Below are 17,282 nucleotides of genomic sequence, written 5' to 3'. Positions count from 1 at the left end.
TACTCCCAGCCACATTTCCAGGCACTTCATTAGCTTCATTAACCTTAAGGATTTCACACAGGAATAAATGTCATGCCTAGTAGTTTATCCTGCATATCTTGCTTAGAAAGGCAAAGGAAGTGGTGCAAGAAGAGAGAATGGAACCCAGCAGTGTCTAGTTCTCTGTCTTGATTTTAGACCCCTTGAAAAATTCTCCAAGGGGAAAGTCAGCATTCACTCTTAAAAACTTCATTCAGCCCTGAGACTGAAAATGTATCCTGAAATGTATATAGATACTTAATTCCTATTCCCCAGACACCTAAGCCTGGGAATGTCATAAGACTCCATGAATCAGACAAAACAAACAAAAAAGACCCACCCCCAAATTATTCATTTACATATAAGTAAAATTTCCATTATTATACTTTAATGGTACTACTCACAAAAAAAGCCAATTGATGGTCCACATTCCGGAGCAGATGACAGAAAATTGTAAAACAAAGCCTAGCATGATAACCTAATCCATTCTGCATCTCTTGCAGAGATCTCTGATTTGCAGACTCCCTCAAGGAAAATATTTTGCCTTATTAGAAACGTGTAAAAGAACCTCATGATATGAATAAGGTGAGTGATCTGGAATATTAGGTCCTTTTATCCAGTTTTCTCTGTTCTGCAAGGTGATGATCACAGAGTCATCATAACAGGACTAAAGTTTTTTCCAAATGTAATGTGTCCTTAGCGACAGATTTTTAAAGACTTTGAATGCTCTTGATTTAGAAATGAGAACTCACGCAGGAGGGAGGAGGGGGAGAAATAAAATGCCCAGATATATATGCACATCCATTCTTTGAAGCATCTGTCTTTGTTTCATATCTAAACCTAACTCTTCTGACAGACATTTTGAACAACTAGACTGCTGCTACATGCATGTTCTCTGGAGAACATCAGTTCAGTCTCTCTTCTCCTAGTACCAACCATGTATTCTTCTAATGCGCTCTGGAGATGGAAACTACTCCCTCTCCTCCTCTGCAGCTCTACAGAGCAAAGGACAAGCAGTGGAACAGATGCTGGCAGAATCAAACAACAAGATATCCACACTTCTGTATGACTTTGTCTCCACTTTTTGAACAGCAAAAAAACTGTAACACAAAAGTAACCATCAACCTGGAGAGACCAACAAAATACTCACTCTTTAAATTATTTCAGAAAGATAACTCCTCTAATTACCCAAATATTACAGCATTTCTTAGAACGGAGAGACAGATTTGCATTCTAACTCTGTTTTGCTCTTATATAGCTTAACCTTGTGTCAGTGCTAACCTAGATGTAAAACCGGATACGGTCTAAACCCCAGTCCCATTTAGCTATTAGAGGGCATTTAAAATTTCAAAATAAAAATATTTCTAGAAATTCTACCAGACTTCATTTCACTAAGGTCTACCTGAAAACATACCCAAGGTTCTAACTCTACTCTTGTTACCATACAAGAGCACCATGTCCTTGAATGTAGCTTCCAAGGATCTTTCTCCCTCAGTGCACAGAAGAAAGCTTGCATTCCCTGCATGAAGTCCCAAGGCAGTGGCCTTGCCTCATTTCCCTACAGGATCCTGCAGGGATTTTAGCTGCAGAGTTCAGGATGGCATAAGATGGATCTGTAGACTTGCCCTTCTGCAGCAAAAAATATCAGTTCACCACTAATAAAGAAGCAAGCGTCAATATAAGCTGAGGCAGTAGTAATTCTGCAGCTGAGCCCTTCCCAATGCCAAAACTTTCAGATGGCCTTTGAGGTTGGCGATAAGCTGAGACATGCCTAGCTAAAAGGAAACCTTGGAGGACCTTATAACCAGAGTGCAGGCAAAGGAGTTTACACAGGCCCCAAAGATCCTTTGTAGGACCAAAGACCTGCAGCTTCCAGTAGCATTTTTTTTCTTGGTGTCTAGACTTCTATGCCTTTCAAATTCATGTTCTGTCACTGAAAAAGTCTGAAGTGATACTATGAGTTGAAACTGCAGAGGTTTCCTATTCCCCAAGCAAATTAGACTTCTGCAGGGGGAAAACGGTATCATGATATTAGTTGAGCAAAAGAACCAGTGGCTTCAGTTGAGACTGCTAAAATAAAAGCTAAGTCAGAAATTCATGGTTTCTCCAACAGACTGAATCTTCCTGAATTCACCATATCTCTTATTTTCCAGATAGAGCACATTTTATTAATCTACCATATCACTGTGGTAGGAAGTAGTTTCTATAAAAGGGTGATCATTAATAAACACTTAGCTCTTATGTAACTCTTCCCACTGCAAGACTGGCTTTTCAAACATTAATTAATCTTCCTCTGAATTTCTGAGTGGGAAATACTATTCTCATTTCACTTCTGAAAAAAGAGAACCACAGAGGGGTTAAATGACTTGCCCACACAGTGATCTTTTGTCATTACCAGGACTGGAATTCATGAGTTCCAGCATCCACACCAGTGCTTACACCGCATCTTTCTCATTCTCCAAGCTGACAAAAGCATAATGAGAACTGGTTCTCCCAGTCTGAAATGTACACTGCTGATTAGTTTTTAAAGCTATGCAGCTCACACATAGCAAGTGAGAGTGTGCCTTTCATAAACTTTGCCAGGTGGCCTTGCCTTTCTTTCAGCAGCTTTGACTTTTATCATCTTTAATTTTCCTTGCTGGATAGGCTCATCATCCTTGCATGTGGTAGATTTCATCCTGAATTTCAACACTGGGAAGTTGACTGGATCTTTAATTAGGTAGCCAAGCCCAATGAAAACAGCGGGAGTTTGAAGAACGTAACCCATTCCAATTCCTCCTGCATTCAAAAGATATATTTTTGCTATACCCTGATGTGAATGCCATCTTAGGAACAAGCTGGGTAAGTAAGCAGTAATACAGCAGTGCAGATCAAATGCCACAAATGGGAAAGAGGGAAAGATTTTATTAGGCCACTAGACACTCTATGATGAACCTCACTTTCCCTCCAATTTGAAGACTGAAATGAAGACATTACACAACTGAGTTATTGGCAAAAAACACAATTTGCAGACAGTTTAATCACAAGCATTAAGTGTTTCATAAGAGAGAGCTCAGTTCTAAATTCTGACCTGTAGCAGCCTGCAACTCTTCGGATAAGCAAATTTTCACCTTGTTTACATTTCTCAATAACTAAAATTAATACAAAATACTTCCCCTGCTTTAAAAGGGAATTTGAAATCCATGACTTGAAAGACTTCCTCATCAAATATTTAATGGCTGTGTTGCTGTCATTTTGAAATTGTTACACATTTGGTCCTTGGCAGGCTGTGAGCTATGTTCCAGCCAGTTCTCCACATACATTTTGCACAATCTGTCACCAGTATGAGACAGAAGGAAACAATCCATGTTTTTAGTGGAACCAGGAAATTGGGGGAGTGCATGCTTTTTTTTTTTTTTTTTTGTCACTGAATCTTGCTCCCCTCCTTGTCTTTCTTTGCTTTTCTTCTTTGCCTCCTGTTTTTAATTCTCAGCTGGGCTGTCAAACACTAAACCTTAAGTTAACTGCTGGCAAGCAGTCATTCCTCAAAGTTACCTTCCAGTCCCACCATTCACTCCAAAAAAAACATTCCTTGTTTTGCACTGATTTGGTAATATAATCTCCCCTGTTACAGTTATGTCCACACTCTGGCACATGTAGAGATCTCACATGCTAACAGTGTATGCATTTTGACCTCCACTGGTGGGAAGACATTACGTTCATCCTTCTGATCAGTACTGTCATGCTATTCACCTCTAGTATTAGAGCAGCTATTTAGCAACCCATTTCACTGGGGGGTTTCTGTGATAGTAAATCGTCCTTGTTCCAGTGCCCCCAGAGGACAAGTCTACCTGCTGTATAGGAATGCTGAACTCCAGCGCAAAACGTGCACAGACCAACAATATATATGTCCACATTTCAATAAATGAATTGCTAGCAGGAGCAAAGGAGAAAACAGGTAGCCTATGAGTCACCTCTGTTCCCGTCTTACCACAGGCTCTACTCCAGACATATATTATTCAATATTATTAAAAAAAAAAAAAAAAAAAGTGTCCTTGCCACTATAATCTTGGGGATTTTACCAATAATGAGTCAATGAATGTCCAGTACAGCAGCTATGGTGGGAGAGTTATTTGTTGGCTTCAACTGAACAATCATCTTATTTTAGATCTTACTGCCTATTAACTACTTAAGGATTCACCAGAAAGGATAATACCAGAAGATGATTTAGGGCTTGAACTACTAATTGTTTACAGGGAAGCTGAAGTCATGATGGAGATTGATGAGAAGCATATAAAAACATAATGCTATAATCAAAGCTTTTTCAAATCTACTTGTCACTGTGATATTTAAGCAAAGGTCTGTCCTAAGAAGCAGCAGTTAGTAGTGCTGGATTCATTCATAGTATCTGTAAGAATTAAGACAACAGATTAAGTGCCAGAGAACTGGTAAAAGTAAAGCTAAATCATGATTTATCTTGTAGGCTTTTTGCACTACAGAAAACTTTCCAGGGAGTCAATGAGATGTTTGTTAAAACGAGTATGACAGGAACAGGTCCATTTCAAGGAGATGAGAAAGAAGGCAGGTGAAGTTAGCAAGGTAATTACTAGAGCCATCACTTTGTGAGCAATCAAATATTTCCTAAAGAATAGGCCTCAAGGAATTGCATTTGGCAAATCATGCTGGAGCAATATGACATTTAACTGGAATTTTCTAAGGAAACTGAAAGAGAGAGATCCTTGGTACCGACTGAAACTCAGTGGAATCTGTTCATCTTATATATGCCGCTTAAACTACCTGAAGCCTCTAGCCTTCTGTCGGCAGCACCTACAATATGTTTAGTGAAGAAAGAAAAGAGGGAAGAAAAAATTTAACCTCAAAATAATGAAATTTCAATACCCTTCTGCTGCTGAATTTAGAGAAAAAGGAGGAGAATGTGGATGTAGGGTGAAATACTTTTAAAAACAAGACCATGTTTTGAATAATTACTGGTAGTTTAAAATCAAGTTCAAAGTGTCCACTTAGGGACCAAGCCTTATATGATCTGTGGGCACAATACAAAGAGATAGGCACTTAGTGGGATACACATAGAATCACAGAACGGACACCTTCCACTAGACCAGGTTGCTCGAAGCCCCATCCCCATCTAATTTGGCCTTGAGCACTGCCAGGAATGGGGCATCCACAGCTTCTCTGGGCGACCTATGCCAGTGCCTTCCCACCTCATAGTAAGAATTGCTGCCTAATGTCTGATCTAAATCTACAGTTTAGGAGCCTACCTTCAGTTGAAATCAGTGTGGATTAGGAGTCTAATCTTATTGTAAACTTCACAAGGCACCTGGACCCAGTGCTTGCCTGTGTTTTTTATCATTATTTTGGAGGGTGGAATGGAAAATGAAAGTATCAAACATACAGAGAACCGATTGTTGGCAAAAATATTGGAATAATAATAAAAATGTATGAGTTTCATGAATCTAAGAATTCTTTCACAGTCTAATTAGTAAATATTAATATGAAATCTACTATCCATAGAAAAAACACAGTATAAACAGGACAAAGCAGCATAATAAGGAAACTAAAGATGGTAGATAATCTGTCTGAGTAGAAACAGGTGAAAGAGGGAAGGATCAAGAAACTATAGCAAATGGTATATTAAATACGAACTCACATGGTGGACAAGGATGAGAACTCCTTTGCCACTGAAACATGACGCAGCACTGGAGAGGAGTGTCTTGCACTGAAGAAAGGTTTACTAAACAACCTGTTAGGTCAGCCTGAACCTTTCACAGATACATAACAGAGCAAGTTGCATAAATCAAAGTTCTAGAAGTGAATTTAAGTTACATGTAAATGTATCAACCATTCCTTTTCTGAACTAATTTCATCCTCAGAACAGCACGTTCAACTTCATTCTGGCCACTGCTACTTAAATAAGACCCTTTGGAGATTTTTCAGAGAAAAGAAACAAGTTTAGTTAAATTCCTGAAGAAAACACAGCTGAAAGAAGCCTGAGTAACTGTTTACAGAAACAGACAGAGGACATTGTTATCCACTATGAACAAAGGAAGGACTGCTGGTCTTAGACTGTAACAGAGAAAATTCAAGTTAAATAACTAGAAAAACCTGTAAATGACATTTTTGACAAAGAATCAGCTTCTACAAAACACTACAGGATTGGTGTCTCTGGATACATGCAAGGTTGCATTAGTCACTGATCCAGCAGAGATCACAGGAAGGTTTCAGTCAATTCTCATTTTGCACAAGGAATGAATCTGAATTCATATCTCAACCTCAGAGGGGCTATGAATAAAGGATACGATACAAACATAAATTGTTATGCTAAAATAGCAGTTTATACATGAATTAAGCTAAAAGGAAACAAGGACATATTGGTAAAAGGAAAAGAAAGAAACAATTCCTTTTAGAGATGGGCGAGGGAAATTTTCAATAGATAGAATGACAGAAAACAAAGGTGGAAGTATGTATGCAGGTAAGCCTCCATGGGAACATGAAAAGAATGAGAGCAGACCAGTAAGTATGGACAGCAGGAAAGTTAATATCTTCAGAGATTCAGCACAAATTAATCACTCTGGCTAGGGAATCGGGAGTCATGAAGCTCAGTTGCTACAATTGATGGCAACTTTTAAGCCAGAATAGAGGTTTCCATATTTGATGAACTTCCTGATTTGATGAAACAAGGCATTTCATGATTATGTTAGCAATTTTATCAATGCTTAGAATGGTCAAGCTTTTCATTCTGAACTTCTGATCCAGTATATGCTCAATAAAGCCAATGGAAGTATTTCAGAATATTTCATTCCACAAAACAAGCGACCAACCACCTTTACCTAAAAACACAGGAATATGAAACATTTTAGATTTGAAAACTGCCCTTCAGACAGAAATTCCATATTTCTAATCAGTTTTAATATTGGTGTATAGCTGAATGCCTCTTCCAAACAAGCACGCCTATTCAGCAATAACATTGCTATCTTCAAGCACAAGGGGCAGTGTCAACTGGGTACTTCATCTTACTGGCCCACAGATTACTTTTCTCCCATAACCTGTTCATTACTGATGAGAGCTGGTAATATGTTCTTGTTTCCCATAAATATGAATGTGCAACTATGAAAAAAGAGCAAAGGAGTAGTACTCATGCAGTTCATCATATTTGAAAAATATTTTTGTCCATCATATTTGAAAAATCATGGCAGTCACGTGAAGTTCTCAATGACAGGAAAAAGGGAAATATAACCCCCATTTTCAAGAAGAGGAAAATGGACGACTCAGAGAACTACAGATTAGTCAGTCTCACCTCTGTGCCTGGCAAAATCTTGGAGCAGATTCTCCTGGATGGCATGCAAAGGCACATGAAAAACAACAAGGTGCTTGGTGGCATCCATCATGGCTTTACTAAGGGGAAATTCTGCCTGACCAATCTGGTGGCCTTCTATGATGGGGCTACAGAACTGATGGACAGGGGCAGAGCAGCTGTCATCATCTACCTGGACTTGTGCAAAGCGTTCAACACTGTCCTGCATGACATCCTTGTCTCTAAATTGGAGAGACATCAATTTGATAGGTGGACCGCTCGGTGGATAAAGAACTGCCTGGATGGCCGCATGCAAAGAGTTGTGGTCAATGGTTCAATGTCCAGCTGTAGACCAGTAACGAGTGGTGTCCCTCAGGGATCAGTGTTGGGACTGGTCTTGTTTAGCATCTGTCAGTGACATGGACATGGAGGGATTGAGTGCACCCTCAGCAAGTTTGCAGATGACACCAAGCTGTGCGGTTTGGTTGATATGCTGGAGGGAAGGAATGCCATCCAGAGGGACCTTGACACGCTTGTGAGGTGGGCTGATGCCAATCCTATGAAGTTTAACCATGACAAGTGCAAGATCCTACACCTGGGTCGGAGCAATCTCAGGCACAGCTACAGGTTGGGCAGAGAAGAGATTCAGAGCAGCCCTGCGGAGAAGGACTTGGGGGTGTTGGTCGATGAGAAAATGAACATGGGGCGGCTTCAGTGTGTGCTCGCAGTCCAGAAAGCCAACCGTATCCTGGGCTGCATCAAAAGGAGCATGACCAGCAGGTCGAAGGAGGTGATCCTGCCCCTCTACTCTGCTCTTGTGAGACCTCACCTGGAGTATTGTGTGCAGTTCTGGTGTCCTCAACATAAAAAGGACCTGGAACTGTTGGAACAAGTCCAGAGAAGGGCCACGAGGTTGATCAGGGGACTGGAGCACCTCCTGTATGAAGACAGGCTGAGAAAGTTGGGGCTGGAGAAGAGAAGGCTGTGTGGAGACCTCATAGAAGCCTTCCGGTATCTGAAGGGGGCTTATAAGGATGCTGGAGAGAGACTCTTCATTAGGGACTGTAGTGATAGGACAAGGGGTAATGGGTTCAAACTTAAACAGGGGAAGTTTAGATTGGGTATAAGGAAGAAGCTCTTTACTGTGAGGGAGGTGAGGCACTGGAATGGGTTGCCGAAGGTAGTTGTGAATGCTCCATCCCTGGCAGTGTTCAAGGCCAGGCTGGACAGAGCCTTGGGTGACATGGTTTAGTGGGAGGTGTCCCTGCCCATGGCATGGGGGTTGAAACTTTATGATCTTAAGGTCCTTTCCAACCCTAACTATTCTATGATTCTAAATAAGAGAATTAATTTAGTTTAGATATGCTTATACTTTCTTCTTTGTGGTCAGTTTCCAAACTCAAATATCAGAACACTTGCACAAAAAGCAATAATATACAGAAAAGGTAAAGTGTTTACCATTATTATTTATACCAATAGTGTGATTGTGGGAATCATGTTTTCCCAAACAGGAAACAGCTTCACTGTTTTTGACTTGCGTGTTTCCATGTAAAACAAATCTGTCTGCCCAAAACATATGCACATGGAGTACTGCAAACCAATTTCAAACCTACAACAACTAGATTGAGGTTTATTTATAAAAATATTTAGTAAATAATTTTAAAAAAAGAACTGATTCAATAAATCCACCCAAGCATGAGAGGCCTCAACTTAAGCCAATTATTCACAATGAATTGCATGTAATATTTCTACAGAAAGTTAACAAGGGTAGGATATTACTTCAGGACAATGGAATGACAACTGGGACAGTTCTTTCCTTCCACTCCACAGTCAGGTAAAAGAGTTTTGCTGCCACATAACCCCTTTCTCAGCTATTTACAATGGAAAAGGAGTCATCACTGTGTAAAGTTTGGATTCCAAGATTCCTTATGACTCACCTCTAACTATAAGTTTCCTAAAAATGAAAGGTATCAGCCAAATGAAATAGGAAAGTTTATATTTCCAAAACCAAAGAGGAAATTTATGCTCCAAAATGTAAGCCAAGGCAAAATTCCATCAGTACAACAATGTGCTAAAGCCTTGACTTGAGTCCAGATTTCTGCTGCCTACTCTGATATCTTGTATGTTTTATCTACTGTGTGCAAATCACTACTATGCATGTTTTGATTTCTCTGAAAAATACAAAAGGAAAACAGTATCAGACAATTAGTGACATTATGTTCAAAATGACTAGCACTGACAAGTGTCCTTGGATTTAGAAGGATGTTCCAGAAAAAGGTTAAAGACAGTTATGCATATACCAATAGAAGATAGATGTGGATTTCAGCAAGATACATACTGGGCTCCCAGAGAAGTTTTAGAAGTCACATTTCAGTTCTTCTAACACACAAGGACAGCTATTTAACCACAGTAGAAATCTCCTGACTCTTCATATAGTAAAGAGCTCTTCCCCCTTGATCATGTGTTCAGACAGTCCCATTCATGTGCAAGTCTTTCCATTTCTGCTCATTGCCCTTAGAATATTCACCTTGCTGAAGCAAAATACCCAACATGTCCCTCACTGTACTGTGCAGAGTCACCTGGTCTCACCATAAAAGAGTATTTGATCACATGGAATGTAGTTTTTATATGTATTATATATAAAAATATATAACATATATTCTTATGTTTTTAAAAATATCCCATAGATCAACATCTGAACAGTTGGTCTTTTAAGTCAGTAACATTGCAAGATAGGTAGATAGTGGAGAAAGGGGGTTTCTAATCATCCTTAAAACCACCAAACATTTTTGGATCACAGAAGTGAAGACCTCCCACTATTCTCCTGTTAACTTTTCTTAGGTTTTTGGTTTATAGGATAAAAAGCAGCCAGTAGCACAAATTACCATTGCATGTACACTACAGTAAGCCTTAAGATGGAAGACCTCAAAAGCATATGGGTAAAATAACTGCCCTTCACAGAAATGACACAGTGAAGCAAAAAAGAATATCAAAAGAAGAAGGAGAGCACCAAGGACTAGACTATTTAAAAAAATATATTGTGTATCAAATATAGTAGGACTCTGGTATCCTTCTTCAGTTTGAGCTTTGGCCTCTGGTATAATTTCTCAGTAGGGCAATGCCTTACTTCACCTGCAGTCCCACTGCAACATGTCAAACAGCATGGCCATATTCAAAGGGAATATGTTTCAAAACAAAGCATTCTGGTTGTGTTTGTTTCTTAGGAGGGCTCAACTTCTGCTGATGCCACAAGAGTACTTTCTGAGTGATGGATGAGAATAAGACCTCCAAATTCAGCCCAGTGAGATTTGAAGGAAAGAGAATCACCAAATATATGAAGAGATACAACAAGGGTGAAGTACCTTTGTCCGAGATTTTTGAGTTATGCTTTTGTTTGTAACTATCTGAAACAGAGAAAGAAATAGAGGGTGAATCTTACATGGGGGAAGGAAGACAAAAGGCAGAGAAGCCAGAAAAAGAGAAGAGAAAGAAAATATAAGGGATGATTTATTACAGGGCAAAGGGAACTGGAGTCTTGCCGAGGACTTAATTTTATTTCCTTCATGCAAAAACACTAAGAGCATGAAGCAGCAGCAGGTGGCAAACATGCAAGTCAGAGAGCAGCAGAATATTTTGCTGGAAGAGAAAAGACGAAGCCCTGAGTACACCAAGCTGGTAGGACCAAGCTGGAAGCAGAATCAGCTGTCTTGGTGCTACTTACTGTCACAAACATAGGGTTTGTCATGATCATCCTGGGAGGCAGCATCATTCCGTCTCCTGCCTCCTCCAGATCCCCGAGCCTGCAAGGACAAGAGGAACGTTAACATTATTCCATCACCCCTTGGGTATCCTTGTGCCCCTCACCCTCCTATGAAAAACGTGCAATATAAACTAAACAATTCCTCAGCTGCCATATAGGGCTGTCAAGGGTGGGCTTGACCCTTCACCTCCTAAGATATGCACTATGTTAGTGGACCTTGTAATGCAGTGGAGATCCCCTTCACAGGTACCCCAGATTGTTCATCCATAGCAATAGGTTACTGACAGCACATATTCAGTCGAGTATCATCACACATTCATTTCTGAAGATGTTCAATGAATAGATAAACAGGTGTTAGAGGACAAATGCAGCTATTCAATCAGCCAGAAAATAGGCCCCAAATAGAACAGTGGTAAAATTATTTCCTTTAATATTTTCAAATGGGGGGTGGGTTGTTTTGTTCTGTTTTCTAGCTGAAAAGCAATGTTTTGAAATGGCCTTCTGTGACAAAGATACCATGGCTAATTCTAAAATGGAGCTTTGGTCAGTTAGTGGAGAAGATTAGGAAACATAGCTACCTGCAATAACAGAGAATGGGAATTACCCAGAAAGTCTCACTGTTCTGTGTTCCTACAACATACCAAGTTGGCTGCCCTGGAAATGGAAAAGCTCTTGTTTCTCCCCAGCACAGACTGCCCTGTCCTGAGCTCCAGTGGTAAGAGTGGAATTCCAGCATCAAAGCTATTTGGTCTTGACACTTCTCAGCTGAGATGCCAACAAGGGGACAGCTCATATCCTTCCAGAAGTAGAGGCTGTGAGGTGTAACTGGGAACTGAGCCAAGGCCTTCAATACTTTCCTGTTCACTAATGTACAGTGTGTAGATGACAATAATTTTAGACTTGATCTTTATTAGAGGAAGTGATCTGCAGGTAGATGGCTAGACAGCCCTTTATTAGTTCTGCCAACTACTCTATTCCTGTGTAAAAGCAACAAAATTGTTTCTGCTGCTCCTCTTACTAAACCAATCATGTTTCTCACACTAGACAAGGCTGCCTGACTCAAATCCTTCAAGCTTTTGTATGTAAAAATAAGAAATGGACAGAGCTTTGTCAAGTAAAGCTGGAGAAGATGTAAAAATTCTGAAAATATTAGTACCCCAGACACAAAGGGGTCATAGAAGCTCTGCCCCTCTTCTATGGAGTTAGGACTGAACTAGCACTATTCAAGCTGCATTCCATGGGACATCTAAAGAGAAGGAACAAGGAACAGTTTACATTGGCCTGCCAAAATCTGTCAAAACAGGGATTTGCAAAAACTTCACACATTATTTCTCTGGGATTGCTCAGGTCTAACTCTTAACAGAGTCCTGAAGGAAAGACATGGATTTGCAGCTGTCTGGATGGGGTAAATACTATTAGTATGACAAATAGAGTTCTGCCTTCTGCAAAGACTTCTGTGCAGATCAGCACATGTGAAGTGAGACTTGTAAGGGTGGACTGAAAAGCAGTTTCACCCTGGAAAAGGCTCCAGCAACAATTGTTTGGTGGAAGCTACTTTACTGACCATATCACATAAAAGCATTTTACTAGTCTGCAATATTTTCATTCTGACTGCCAGCTCTGTAAACTCCCTCTGGGCTATGAAATCAATCCCAGGCTAGTTCCTTTCTTCCCTCACTACTGCAAAATGTGCTGCAATCTGAATTTTAGTCCATGGCAGCTCCCATACAACCCTCAGCTCATCAGAGAGTCCTCAAAGAGACAAGTGATTGGCCCTACATGAATATTTCTGCTGGTACCTGGATTATGATCTAATTTCTCTATCCTCCCAGATGCATTGGCTTTTCATGGCTGTGAAAAAAACCTGTAAACTCTTTTCCTTTCACTAGTCAGTAGGTCTGACTTTTTACACACTGAGAATAGATCTGTTGAGTAAGAAAGTACTATTTTTATATAGGCACCTTCCAGAAGAGAATGGTAATTTCAGGTCCGTTGCTCAGAGTTTCGCTAGTCTTACAGCCAGCTGTTTCCCTTCAAACTGTTTTCTACAGAAAGGCAAAGGTAAGGGTTCACGTCGTGACCAGATGTCAGGTATGCTTTTTCATACACTGAACACACGTGGAGGAATTTTTCAAGTCAATAACTTTCAGTGGAACTTGAGCTCTTAAATGTCTCTAGTTCCTTTGAAATTGTCCCATGGGATATCCAGCTGACGAGCAGACAATCTGTACAGGTGCAGCTTCATTCCTCTCTTATCTCCTAGCAAACTGTCCTTCCCAGCTCCTATCACATTCTCCTTGTCCACCAAAGATATTCCACAACTCCTTCAGAAAATCCATCTCTTTGACCTTCAGTGTCCTTCCTAATGCTCCCACAATTTCAGGGCTAGCCTTGAGGGGTTAGTAAACTGAGCAGCTGCCCCAGAGGCACTAAACTGAGTGCCTCATGCTTACTGTTGGCACTCAGGTCTGTTGAATTCAGTCATCCACGACTGCATTCATTCTCCTGAAGGGATGCAGCAGAGTCTATAAGACTTGATGTGTGAGGCCTGGAAGCTAAGGCATAGCAGCCTTCAAGCAGCACTGAAGCAGCCACAGAGAGTAGCCAGAGGGACAGATGGAGAGTCCAGGATTAAAAATAAAATCATGCTGTAGGGAAAGGAAGGGTCATGTGCAATTTGGAAAGTCCAGAGCAGTAATTCTGTCACTTTAATCCTGCATCGGTGCTCTCAGCCCTTCTCACTCCTTCTCTGAATCCCCAAAGGCCACACTCTGGTGGATCTAGTTTCCTATGCATGTCCTTCCTCTCTTCTGTCCTCTAAAAATACCCTAACCAATTCCTTCCCAGAAAAAAAGTGCTGCCCAGGTTTCACGTCCTCTAATTTCAAATCCTTAACCTCAATTCCCTACACTGGGTCAGGCTCACATTAGAAAAGGGCTGCTTGAACAGTAACAAAACACTCATGACCAGACACAATTCAGGCTTACCAGTTTTCAACAGCAAGAAAATCTGGCCCTAATTTTGAAATCCTAATTTATACCACATTTTGCTTTGGTTATTGATGCCATCAAATAAAACCAAAAATTGCTCAAAGTATTTGGCAGTCTTCAGACTTCTCTTTTTTTTGCACTGAATGAAGCCAGGGCACTAGCAGAGCAGGGGTTAGTTGCCAGAAAAAAAGCAAGAGATCCTGCTGCTCCTGTACTTTATAGGGGGCCAGTTCTAGGGCAGAAAATATAACGTAAATCTATGCTTTAAAAATGAATGGGACATGTACTGCAACTCCTTTCCCTGCAGCAGCAGAGAAAAAGTAATAAGAGTTATTCTGAAACAGTTTCCTTATCAGGGGAGTAAAACTTTACACATTAACAGTAACTTCAGGACTTTATGTAGGCCTAGGATATATGAATATAGGAAATCCCCTTCTCCTGAGCAGTGTATCTTTTTCAGCTCTTCACTCCCTTTCACTCACCCTGACCAGCATGTGTAATTTATGTGACAGCAACTTATTAGAAAAGAGTTATTAGCCTGGAATATTAGTTGGTTGCTACAGTCAAGCCTATGCGCATGTGTCGATTCTAACTCCTGGTTTTGGTTACTGGTTCATACAAATTTTCTGAAACTTACATTTTTCTGGAAAATTTTTTTCCAGGTGGGGGTCTTTGGCTAAGAAAGAAAGAAAGAAAGAAACTGGTTCAGGTGATTTTGAGAATAAGGAAGGTGAAATAATACTTATCCAATTATTAAAGTGCTTTGATCTTATATTAAAAGACTTAAGCTCCAAAACAATGAGGAGCAGAAAACTGAAACACAATAACAGAAGAAACTAAAAGAGACGGTCTGATGCATAAGTACATTGCAAGTATTCAGTGTAGTTTTCATGTCTCCCTCTTATTCAAAAGCTATTATATCCTGCTTATTTGGCCTAAAATGTGGCCCTTCTTGCTTGACTCCTACAAACACATCAAAAAGTACTTCTAGAGCTCCTGTGCCCCAGCAGCATCCACTGGAGCCAAAGAGAGATGAAAATGCTTGAAACTTCTGAGAGTTGTGCTCACACTTACTGAGATGCCTAGCTTGCAGGGCCACAATTCGAAATGTTGATTCCAAGTTTTAAAATGTTGGCCTCATTACTTAACTGGTGCCCTGCGGAAATTGTGAAAAGATATCTTAGGTAAGAGAATGGACACAGACTCCCCTAAGGAGAAAATACTGCCCATTTTAAGCAAATGGAAGATTTGCCAGGGTCTCAAGAGGGCCACTGTCAGCCACAGAGTGCTACCTTGGGGAAAGCTGCAAAATGTATTAACACAGTTCAAGTTACTTTTATTAATATTGAATATTTTTGGTGTGTCATGACTGAACTTGTTGCTTTTCTGTAATTAGTAAATGTTGTTTTAAAGTAAAAGCATTGTAATAGCAGGATGTCATCGTAAGTATTAGACCTTACATTACAATTGTAAACACAACACTATAATAAATTTATCCCAACTTTTTACTCTCCAAATAGTCACAAAAATAAACTGAAAAAAGTATTTCAAATCTTTGACCATATGACTGAAAATTACCTATAGTGTTATCACGATCATGTATCCATGGATATACACTTTGCATATACAATATACGTGACATATACATGAGAAAGCAGATGTTTGCTTCCTTCCTTTCCTTCCAGTAAATTCTCCACCTACCCGTCCTCTAGGCCTGTTCTTTCGTTTTGGAATATCTTCTTCCAAATCCTCTTCCTCATTCACTTCATCTGCATTTTCATCATTTTCTAAAACCCTCTGTGGTTGAACAATAGAAAAGAATGGTTAGAAGAAGATGACATAATCAACCAACTTCTGCTCTTTACCACAGAGACTACAGGTTATTAAATTACAGTTGATTAATGGTTTAATGCCAAATCAGATCCCAGGATTCCTACTTCATTCCACTAAAGCAAAACTTGCTTTCCCTTCCACCCTCAGTTCTCCAAGGAGTTCTTATTTAAAAAATACCACTGATATCAGTCAACTATAAAAAAAGTTCCTAAGAAATAAAAGTGGCATCACTGAGCACCGATATCCCAAGTCAACACAAGTGTTAGTATGCATAACTGCAGGCCATGTTTGGGGTATTGCTTGCATGATGTTTTTTGTTTTGGTTTCTTGCACCTTTACTTATTTTGTTTTCCTCTAATATTGACAATGCAGTTGAAGGTGACAGAAATCAGTGGTTCTCCTCACAGTTTCCTTTGTTTAGCAAAAATAGAGAAAATTCCTCCATATATTCCAGCATGTTTAATGCATCTAGAAAGTAACATCTTTTGGAGTTTACACCACGCATACAACCCTGTAAACTGGAAGGGATCTTGCTGCATGAGAATGCTGGGGAAGTACAGATATCACTGAGGTTAATAGGAAAAATAGCAATAGTTCCTTCAATCAGTTAATAGGAGCAATAATTTATCATCTCACGTAACTGTGAGATTCCCAGGCCAGCAAATTTAAATCCTTTAATACTGATCTTTTCGAAGGTAACCCCTATAGAATCAAACACAGGCCGGCCACCCTGGAAACATGCACAAGTCAGACATTGCACAGACAAAGGCAAGATGATAAATCATCACTACAATGATGTGGAAAGAATTCCCACTGAAGTCCCCTCGACCCTTGGCATGTCTGCTAGAAATACAGAAATGGGCTCCAGTCTCTCCTGCCATTCATGGGGTGGTACCATTTCACAAGGGACTAATCTGGAATAACTAACTTATGTTTGCCATGCCACCATACATTTAAATTACAATATGCAACCACGATACAGATTCAAATCAGTGACATTAAACTGATGGGAAGTTTTTTCAGTCTTTCTGTATTTTTTTCTTCCCTGTAATTTCTATTTAACAGCTAATTGAGAGCCAGCAGAGGGAGAACAGGAGCAAATGACAGTTGTTTCTCTCCTTCCTTCATACCTCAAGCACCAAATTCTGAATTTGTGGGAAAGGATACATCAAAAATTTCACTTTTAAAACAGCCTGGATTTGGAAGACCAACTACACAAGTTTATTTTTATTTTATCAGCTAAATATTTAAGAGTAATATTGGACAGTGTCCATTTTAAAAAGTACTAAGAACTTTTAGAATGTGGTAGAGGATCAAGTCTTCATCTGGTTCTTTCTCCTTCTATATTTTAATCTCAGGAGGCTATTAACGAGGTGAGACCATCATGAAA

General features: G+C 39.8%; 1 protein-coding gene across 8 annotated transcripts in view; it reads right to left on the bottom strand.

Annotated features, from left to right (window-relative positions):
* DPF3 (double PHD fingers 3) overlaps window positions 1-17,282 on the bottom strand; it is a 170,233-nt gene that overhangs the window by 51,770 nt on the left and 101,181 nt on the right. For 3 of the 8 annotated variants that reach the window (XR_009967061.1, XM_062630852.1, XM_062630857.1), the window contains exons 5-8: window positions 15,761-15,856; window positions 14,697-14,735; window positions 11,031-11,109; window positions 10,672-10,713 (exon numbers count right to left, since the gene is read on the bottom strand). Coding sequence is in view for 5 of the 8 variants with exons in the window: in XM_062630852.1 (XP_062486836.1) it covers window positions 10,672-10,713; window positions 11,031-11,109; window positions 14,697-14,735; window positions 15,761-15,856 (256 nt within the window). In the remaining 3 variants the exon portion in view is untranslated. The remainder of the gene's footprint in view (window positions 1-10,671; window positions 10,714-11,030; window positions 11,110-14,696; window positions 14,736-15,760; window positions 15,857-17,282) is intronic. The other 5 variants (XR_009967062.1, XM_062630855.1, XR_009967063.1 and 2 more) reach the window with 3 other exon arrangements.

This window comes from Pezoporus occidentalis, unplaced genomic scaffold (genome assembly GCF_034315485.1).
Source record: "Pezoporus occidentalis ecotype Australia unplaced genomic scaffold, CSIRO_AGI_Poc_V1 ctg36, whole genome shotgun sequence".
NCBI classification, from domain to species: Eukaryota; Metazoa; Chordata; class Aves; order Psittaciformes; family Psittacidae; genus Pezoporus; species Pezoporus occidentalis.
Note: the sequence above shows the minus strand (reverse complement) of the source record. Positions and strands in the feature narration are given on the sequence as shown.